The sequence below is a fragment of the Vespa mandarinia genome, chromosome 4 (genome assembly GCF_050613455.1).
Source record: "Vespa mandarinia isolate Hongniang chromosome 4, ASM5061345v1, whole genome shotgun sequence".
NCBI lineage: Eukaryota > Metazoa > Arthropoda > Insecta > Hymenoptera > Vespidae > Vespa > Vespa mandarinia.
The window spans coordinates 4,972,331-4,981,652 of NC_140813.1; the positions used below are offsets into that span (position 1 = coordinate 4,972,331).

The 9,322-nt window shown below is 24.2% G+C and overlaps 2 protein-coding genes across 4 annotated transcripts; one reads left to right on the forward strand and one right to left on the reverse strand.

Annotated features, from left to right (window-relative positions):
* The first annotated feature begins 3,643 nt into the window (after positions 1-3,643).
* On the forward strand, positions 3,644-5,269 carry LOC118445946 (uncharacterized). The gene is made up of 5 exons (XM_085656682.1): positions 3,644-3,873; positions 4,078-4,372; positions 4,451-4,636; positions 4,741-5,032; positions 5,177-5,269. The coding sequence occupies exons 1-5, from the start codon at positions 3,654-3,656 to the stop codon at positions 5,267-5,269; spliced, it is 1,086 nt and encodes a 361-aa protein (XP_085512808.1). The 5' UTR covers positions 3,644-3,653.
* A 286-nt stretch (positions 5,270-5,555) lies between these two features.
* LOC118445873 (uncharacterized) lies at positions 5,556-8,715 on the reverse strand. Of its 3 annotated transcripts, XM_085656415.1 has the most exons (6): positions 8,606-8,715; positions 8,391-8,519; positions 6,637-8,244; positions 6,363-6,511; positions 6,201-6,304; positions 5,556-6,108 (listed from the first exon to the last, which is right to left on the reverse strand). In XM_085656415.1, the coding sequence occupies exons 3-6, from the start codon at positions 7,975-7,977 to the stop codon at positions 5,921-5,923; spliced, it is 1,782 nt and encodes a 593-aa protein (XP_085512541.1). In that variant the 5' UTR covers positions 7,978-8,244; positions 8,391-8,519; positions 8,606-8,715; the 3' UTR covers positions 5,556-5,920. The 3 variants fall into 3 exon arrangements, with proteins under 3 accessions (XP_085512541.1, XP_035731789.2, XP_085512540.1); XM_035875896.2 differs by having other exon boundaries at positions 6,201-6,286; positions 8,391-8,702; XM_085656414.1 differs by having other exon boundaries at positions 8,391-8,702.
* Between the last annotated feature and the right edge of the window lie 607 nt (positions 8,716-9,322).

The window sequence follows — 9,322 nt, forward strand, 5'->3', positions numbered from 1 at the left end:
AAAAAAAAAAAGAAAAGAAATGTACAAATTTAAATTAATTTTTGAATCATTAATATAAGTCTTCGAAATGAATTAATATTGTCTAATTTAAATTATAATAAAATCTATATAATCTAATAATAAAAAATATAATAATAAATCTAATAATAATAATAAATCTAATAATAAAATCTATATTTAAATACAATTTAACTAACTATGTCTCAATTTCTTGTTCGCTTAATTTATCAAATGATCGATTCATAATTCTTTCCATATCCATTCCAAGTTGTTTAAACGTAGATTTTCCAAGCCAATCAGCTAAGTCATTGCGATTCAATTGACGAAGTCGATGAACTAAGGCTTCATGGCTTTGACCAAGACCTTCATTTGGAGAACTGTTCCAATGAACTAATTGTCTTATGCACGGAATATCCTCTTCTACTGTGCGTTCTGCCACATAATCTCTTTTTTTTTTTTTCTTTTTTTTTTCTTTGCTTTATTTAATTATTTTTTTATTTCTAATGTAATACAAAAAGAATCTAAACGCATGTTAATATTAATTTATAAAAATATAAATTTTCTTTTTTAAATCATACATAATTATAAGCTTCTTATATTTCATAACCTCTTTGATAAAATTATTTTCTTACTAGAGTAAAAACATTTTTGTTCTTTATTTATCTGTATAAAATTTGATAAAAAAATCTTCGACATTTTTTTTTTTTTAAGAAATCTAAACATCGTTATAGCAAAAAAGAATATATATATATATATATATATATATATATATATATATATATAAAGAATTCATTTATAGCAGTTTCAAGATCACTTTTATGCTCTCATACATGTATATTATTAATATTATTTTTTCTCTTTTTTTTTAAATTTACCTGCTGCCGCCAAATTCATCGGCAATTCATATGACGTGTAATGTAGGGCAGCAATAAGACGTCGACATTCGAATGGATCTAAACGTGCAGCAAGATATTCCAATTGACTCAAATTAATGTCAATCGTGGAAAAAGTATCATACAATAATGCAAAATATACAAACAAATATACGGTGAAATGAAACTCTAAGTTTTTCATTGATGGATTGCAATTAAATAGGTTTAGGTTACAAACAAAAAATAAATGTTGATTGAAAATGAATTTTTTTTTTTTAAAGATTGTCACGTTTATAAATCAATGCCACTCAGTTTTGCCTTAACATAAAAGTTTATATAAGGTGACCAGAAATCAAATTAAGATCAATAGTTCTTTCTGTACATATACAGAGACATTAAAGGTAATTAAAGAAAAGTGACTTCGAATAATTTTCAGAATTTGTGTTAAAAAATCAACAAACAAAAAGATAAATAAATAAATCTTATTAATATATTCAATTCATTTCTAATTATTAATACTTAATTATGTATTTAAAAATTGCTGAAAAATTGTCTATCCTTTTACGGAGACATAGATATATTGTACTTATTACAGATCGCTTTAATTAACCTTCTCGATATCTTATCATCTTAGTTTCATCATATCTTTATCAATTTGATTAACTTTTAATATTTATCTAATAATTATATAATAATCGATAATGATGCTTAATAATTTTCTTTCTTAAAAATTGCTCAAATAAATAAAAAAATAAAATATATATATATATATATATATATATATATATATATATATTTATATGTACTTTAAGTTCTTATTATCTCTTGTGCTTCTTTCGAGTTTTCTTTCTTTTTTTTTTGAAACATTTGCAACATCCAGTTGGCGATGGTTCTGCTTGAATACTAGATGTTGTTGTCATAGCAGGTTGTGGCACTGGTTGTGTTACATTCTGAGTTACTGGCTTGGTTTCCTTTTTTTGTATCTTTTTTACACCCATCAAGCCACTCTTCGATTCTCTCTTACCCTTTTCTACATCCAACGACGATAATCTATTAGAGAATATATTTTTATGATTTTTTTATACCATAAATTTTAACATATCTATTATTTAGATCAAATAAAAAATGTTTTTTTTTTATAATTTTTATAATACCTATCTTTTTTCTTTTTTCCTACCACCTTATTTACTAAAGCCATTAATTTCTTTCTTAAATGCAATGTGCAACAACAAGTTAAGATTATCGTTATGACGACGATAATACCGACAATTTGGAGTGGCATTTTATAGGTAGAAATTTCTAAAGAAAACATTTCAAATGAACGAATATTAAGAATTTTCATACAAAAAAAAAATATATTATCATCCTTTATAATACCCTTTATAATACCCTTACCTTCTCTGAATTGCGTTTTATTTAAAGAAGGAATAAACTTATCTAAGTCCATCCTGTTCTCTCTTTTAAAATCTTTATTATTATTGTTGTTTAGTCGTTGTATAATCGTAATGTTTTTGTCGTAATAATCTCTAAATATAAAAATATAATGTTGAGATAATTATAGACCATGGAAAGTATTTATTATATTCGTTATATTCCTATATATCCTTGTGTTTTTATTTATATATTTTTATCTTGCCAAAAAAAAAAAAAGAAAAGAAAAAAATATAACATCATTAAGTGTTCTTTCAAAAGCAAGATATTTGCTTTTTCATTCCGATTAATTAAAAATAAAAAAAGATTATACAAATTATTATATTTAATGATTCCAGTAAGAAAAAAAAAAAAAAAGAAAAAAAACAATTTTGTAGCATTTAAAATAAACCACCTAATATATCACAAAATATGATTTCATAATTTTACATCGTACAATTTTCTCTTATAAATAAATTATCGTAAGAGTTTTACACACCGAGTTAAAATATTTTGAATTTCTTCGTCGAACGTTGACGACAAGATGGTCTCGGTACTAATTTGTAATAAATTATTTAATCTCGATTGTAAATTTTTATATGCAGCGTCCCTTTTTAATTCGTTCATTTTGAATAGAGAACAAAAATCTTGATGATCTTATTCTCCATCGAAGATCTAGAAAGAGATCATTGATAGTTCTTATAAGAGATTATATTATTTTCAATAAATTTATATAAATATATACGTATGTGAAGCTCGATAAAATAATTGTTAAATAATAATATAAATATTGCACGAATTTCTTTTTCAAAATATTTTTTCTAATTTATTTACTTAACCTTTCTGCACTAAATACAAATACATTCTGACAATGTATTTTCAAAAAACATGTGTATGTGTGTGTGTGTGTGTGTACGTTTGCGCGTGTGTATGCGTGTATAAAATTGTCTACATATTAAGCGTGAAGATATTATCTTATCGAATGTTTATTTTTTTTTTTCGCAATAATAACGGAAATGCCCGATGGTAAAAAAATTTTGAACTTTTTAAATATTTTTCTACGATGCGATTTGTACGTAACATTTATGTTTTAATCATTATTTTCATAACAGTAAGTTACTTATAAAGGTTTTCAATTTCTACATATATATCTTTTAAATAATTTTTCATCTCGATCCTTCTTTAGAATCGATTTTTATAATATAACATAGGTTATGGTTTTTTACATTATTAAATGAAAAAATTGTTAAATAAAAATTGTTAAGTAAAATATATATACATATACATATATATATATATATATATATATATATATAATATTTAATATTATAATATTTAATATTTTATCAGAAATATGACTCACTCAATGCAATGGTGGACGAGGACGGTTTTGATCGAAAGGAATTCGAATATTTATCATTGAGATTAAATCCTTTGGAATGTTTTCGACTTATAAACATAATGAGCGCTTCGATGAAATATATTCCTGAGATACGGACGACGAGGATTCTACGGGAATATTTCAACAACGATGGAATCACAAAACGGGATTGTCTGATCAGACTTGAAAATTGGAACAATAATTATCTAGGTGCTAATACGGTAAAACAGAGTTCATATAACATTGAGGTCTTTTCTTTCAGTAACCGTATGTGTCGATTATTTCATTTATTAAATAGGCCAAATGTAATTAAAAAAATCATCTCTCGAACAATTCATAAAACTGTTATAATAATAGATAGGGGTTAATAATGTGTGTATGTATGTGTTGACAAAAAAAAAAAAAATAAAAAAGGAGGAGAAAATTCTAATCGCGAGATGATGGATGTGACCTTGAGAATGTTAGGAAGACCTGATCTAGCGAAATATATAACAAGAAGTAAAAATGTCAAATCTTTCGATCCTATCGTCAACGATGACCTGTCCAAGGGACAATCGCATTCAATTTCGAAACGAAATTTATATAAAAATATGGAAGAAGAACTCGTTGGTAAGGGGAAGGAAAAAAATGAAAAAGTGAAAAATAATTGCACAAGTCAGGTTCATGAAAATCAGCACACTGTGTCTTCAACTGAAGGAAAAAAGACATCGTACGTTTGTTAAAATTATATTATTCACTGTTATATATTTATTATTTATTTATTTTCATATTCATTTATCTTATATAGTCAAGAAAAACCATCCAATGGTGTGAGTGAAAATAAACAAGTAACTGATACTACCGAAAGTTCAACATCTATGCAATGGCTTAATCTTTTCCTTCTTCTTATCTTTTTCTTCATCGTTTCGTGCATCATATTATTTTGCGTAACTCGTAAGTGGAAACGTACAAAACTGATGGGGGCAAAACCGATGTAATTATTTGAATAATTTCAATGATTAACATATATGTAAACGAAAATGAATATGACATATTCGTATACCTTTTTTTTTTTTTTTTTTTTTTAAAAAAAAATAGTCATCTCGAAGAAAAAGGAAAATTGAGTGGTTGCACGTGCAATTGCTCAGATATGGATATTGAAAGCGGATCGTTAGAGCAATGTTCTTCAAAATATCATAGAAGTCGTAGAAATGATCAAGAAAAATCTCGAATACTTTCGAAAAAACGAAAGAAAGAAAAACCAAGGGACGTATGTGTTAAGAAATATCCCGATCCATATGTTAAGAAAAATTTGAAAGTTAAGGAGAAAAGAAAAAAGCATAAAACTAAAAGAAAATCATTAAGAACGAAAGATTTGGACGAAGGAAAAGTAAATGAAATTTTATATATTTTGTTTTTTTTTTTGCATAATTATATAGTTCATATATTTGTTCATTCCTTATATCAGATTTTTTAAAAATATTCTTTTCTCTCTCTCTCTCTCTCTCTCTCTCTCTCTCCCCCTCTTTTGTAGTTGGATAGAAAGAGAATTCGTTTAAATATGGCCCATGATTTTAAAAGTTATCCAATTTGCGATTGTTGCAAATGTATCGCCGATTACAAATGACGATATTTTCAAAGTATGATGTTTGAAAGTTTAACAAGAGCAAAAAACAAGAAGCATTTTGTGATAAATGGACAACAGATTACAAATGTTGGATTATTGAATGAAAGTTATTTTTATATATGACATCTGATTTAAAATATCGAATTAATTTCGAAAAAAAAGAACTATTATTTTTTTTAAATGAATAGGCATATATACCATTGTTGAAACTGATATAATAAATATCATGATAAGTAAATATATGTATATATATATATATTTTTTTTTTTTTGAAAATAAGAAAAGCTTTTGGAAAACAAACTATTTTGACTTTATTAGATTTTTTTACAGTAGTGCTTTTGAAATGGGAGCTTCAAAGTAAACAAATATCCTTCAATATCAATTTTTCTCGCGAGCGATGATAGTGATGAAGTCTTATGATTTTTATTATTCCTTATACTTTGATAAAATTCACACGTTCATTGATCACTTTGAATTTGTCATATTTAATTTGTCACAGCTTGCACATAAAGTAATACATATATTTAAATAAGTGTAAAAAAAAGTAACAAAATATAAATATTTAATATTTTATCAAAAAATATGTATTAATATTTATTTTAACTATTTAATGGCATAGACTAATTTTATTTTTAACTATATTTCTAGTTATCAGACATCTTCAAATTGACCTGTTTCAAATTCTATATTCGAAGAGAAAGTATCGTTATTTAACATTTGTCTAAAATGCTTTAAAATTGATTTAGCATGTAAATCTGCAGGACAAAAATGTGACTGTAAAATTTGTCTTTTATAAGCAAAGATTGGAGAACATTGTCGGAGTTTCGGTTTCCAATATTCTGTGAAAATAATGCATTATATTACTTATTTTGTATGGTAGAGTATTGACAGAAAAAAGATATTAGAAAATATCCCAATTTGTATATCTTACCATTTGGATCAAATTCATCCGCTGAATTTTCTGAATCATCCCAATTTTCCTCAACCCATTCAGAAGAATTCTGTACTTCATGTAATCTAGAGATTAACCACAGACTTCAGTTGTATAATAAGCATTAATTACTATTAATTAAAAAATAAAGGTGATACACACTCATCATCATTAATTTTATATGAGTAAAATGAATGTAAAGATTCATTGTCATCACTGTATTCAGATTCCTTTTTTAAACCAACTTCTCTAAATTCTTTGTTCCAATATTCTAATAATACAGCTCTTAAATTTTCATAACTCTTCGTGATCTAATGATATAATATATCAATGTAAAAAAAATTGTGATTTATAAAGTTTTATAGGTAATTAATTAGTTTATAGTTTTGTATTTTTATTAATTTTTTATATAGCAGAAATTTTGTGATTATCTTACCGGTAAATCATTAGTTGAAAAATAATTTTGTTCAAGATCTATTCCTTGTAAACAAGTCATATTAATATTAATATCTGTTGCTGTAAAAAATTTATTATCATAAAGGTCTAGAAACTGTAAATTATTTAAACGCATCATAGAACTTGGTAAACAAGTTAACGCATTATAACTAGCTATTAATGTTTTAAGTGATACTAATTGGCCAATAGAATCAGGCAAACTAACTAATAAGTTATTATTTATTATCAAATTTTGTAAATTATGCAAGTCACATATTTCATCAGGTAACCAGGTAATGTTATTACAACTAGCATCTATTGTTACCAAAGCCAGAAACTCATTTATGCATTTAGGTATCATTGGAATATTTGTTTTACGAAGATTTATTTCTTTCAGGTTAGATTTATCTTGTATATCTTTAATTGGTAAAACCCAAAATGTATTTCCTTTCTTTGTTATTTCATTATTACCAATATTTAAACTTTCAGGACACTTTAGTCTTTTAATAATTTCACTCAAAAGTTGTTCAGACAATTGACATTGTATCATTGATAATTTTGTAATATTTAACATTGGTATTTCTTCACTTGGAAAATTAAATTTCTGAAACACTGTATAATCTAATAATACTTCTTCCAATTTATAATATTTGTTAGTAAATATCCAATTTAAAAATAATGGACAGATATCATTTTCTTTAGCATAAAATCTTTTAATCTTAATACTGCATAATGGAACATTCAACATAATATGATTATTTTGTGATAAATCTAACATTTCCAAATTGCACATTCCTGTTCTAAGGCAATCAGGAGTACACATAAAATTGTTATTAGCAAGAGAAAGATATTTTAATCTATTTAACATTTTATACGTCCCTGGAATGTCCCTTAATTTATTAGAACTTAAATCCAAATCTTCAAGATTTGATAAATTTCCAATATTTTCTGGAATTTCTTTTATGTTATTATTGTGTACCTTTAAAGATACTAATTTTTCTAGATTTCCAATTACACTTGGCAAACATGAAAGTTGATTATTATTGAGAATAAGATGTTGTAGATTTTTTAATAGGTCCAAATAATCAGGTAGATCTTTTAAATAATTGTCAGATAAATCTAATTTTATTAGATTAATTAATTTATTTGGGAAAAGTTTATTACTAGAATTATATATATTTTGTATATATAGGATACTTTTAAAATTTAGTGATCCCTTTGTATAATTGTTCATTTGTACTGAATTCTTATTAGACAATTCTATAAGACATGGCCAACATTGATTTACTGTGCTCTTAGATTGTTCTTGATATACTAATATTTTCAGATTATCTTTCTCCATTTTTTTACAAACATATATTTAGTTATGAACAATTACTCTCAAATTAATTCTCAAGTTAACTCTCTTTTATATATAATTTATATGCAATTTTTATTTGATACAGGTATTAGTTTCTAAATTTTTTCAATGATATAGCACTTTAGAAAATACATCATAATACTTTTTATTAAGTATTTCTCTGTTATAACATTACTTTTCTTGTAAAAGTACAGAAAGTATTTCATTTAACATCAATATATAGAAAACTGATCAAATGTTAGAGGTTATCTAAAAATAAGAGGAAAGCATGATTAATATATCATTATTAATTTAGGTTAAAAATATTAATAATTACGATATAGGCATAAAAAAAGGATCAAAGATAAAAGTAAAACAATATACATATATTATTAAATATAAAAATGTATACATACCGTTTTCGGAATGTCAAAGAATTTCAAGAAAAGTTGTATTTAAAAATATTTCATAATTTTCGATGATTCAAAAACTGACACATTGTGATTAGTTAAATCATGTAATTGCGTAGTTAAATGTATATACATCTTATTGGATAGATAATAAAATAGAAATTAGTATACAATAAAATAGATCGAAAAATGTTCAATTAAAAATATCTTTCTTAATTAACCTTAAATCACCGTGATATAATGTTAAATATAAAAACCTTTTTTTACATTAACTTGATATAAATATTGAACAATATTTTATATAGTATATATATTATATCGTATATCTCTATCACAGACATTATAAAAGTATTACACTTGAACTCATTGTATTTAATTATGAACGAATAGATATATCATGTAAACGCGCCATTTTAATCGATTTTCTGCGAAAATTTGAACACTATTAAAAAAATTGCAATGAAGAATATTGTTAAAAAGGAAAATATGTCATTAATATAAAAACGTTAATGTTTTTAAAAGAAAAGAAAGAATTTACGATCATCATTGTTATTTACGATTATAATTATATATTCGTTATATTTTAATAATCATAATGTGATAAATATCATAAACGATAATAACAATTATGTGCGTCGTCTATGTATATTGAAAAATGTATTTCCAAACTTTAGTACGATATTTATAAACGTTTTGATGATGTTAAACAAAGTAATAATTATGTTGCCTATCATTGGGCGTTTTTAAAAATTTTCATACAAATAAATCACATTATTTATATTTTAATTTACTTTAGATATCTTACCTACCTTAATTATATGTTACGTTGTAAACATATTATATGATAATATAATGCAATATTATAACGCAATAATAATTAATATAATATCATAATATAATGTAATTTTTTTTCATTAGTTTTTTTTTTGCTTATAGAA

Coding starts and splice junctions, on each gene's coding strand:
- LOC118445946 (XM_085656682.1), top strand. CDS start 3,654: ATGGTGGACGAGGACGGTTTTGATCGAAAGGAATTCGAATATTTATCA. Junction 3,874..4,077: donor TTGGAACAATAATTATCTAG/GTGCTAATACGG, acceptor AAAATAAAAAAG/GAGGAGAAAATTCTAATCGC. Junction 4,373..4,450: donor ACTGAAGGAAAAAAGACATC/GTACGTTTGTTA, acceptor TATCTTATATAG/TCAAGAAAAACCATCCAATG.
- LOC118445873 (XM_085656415.1), bottom strand. CDS start 7,977: ATGGAGAAAGATAATCTGAAAATATTAGTATATCAAGAACAATCTAAG. Junction 6,512..6,636: donor TTTCAACTAATGATTTACCG/GTAAGATAATCA, acceptor TTATATCATTAG/ATCACGAAGAGTTATGAAAA. Junction 6,305..6,362: donor TATAAAATTAATGATGATGA/GTGTGTATCACC, acceptor ATACAACTGAAG/TCTGTGGTTAATCTCTAGAT.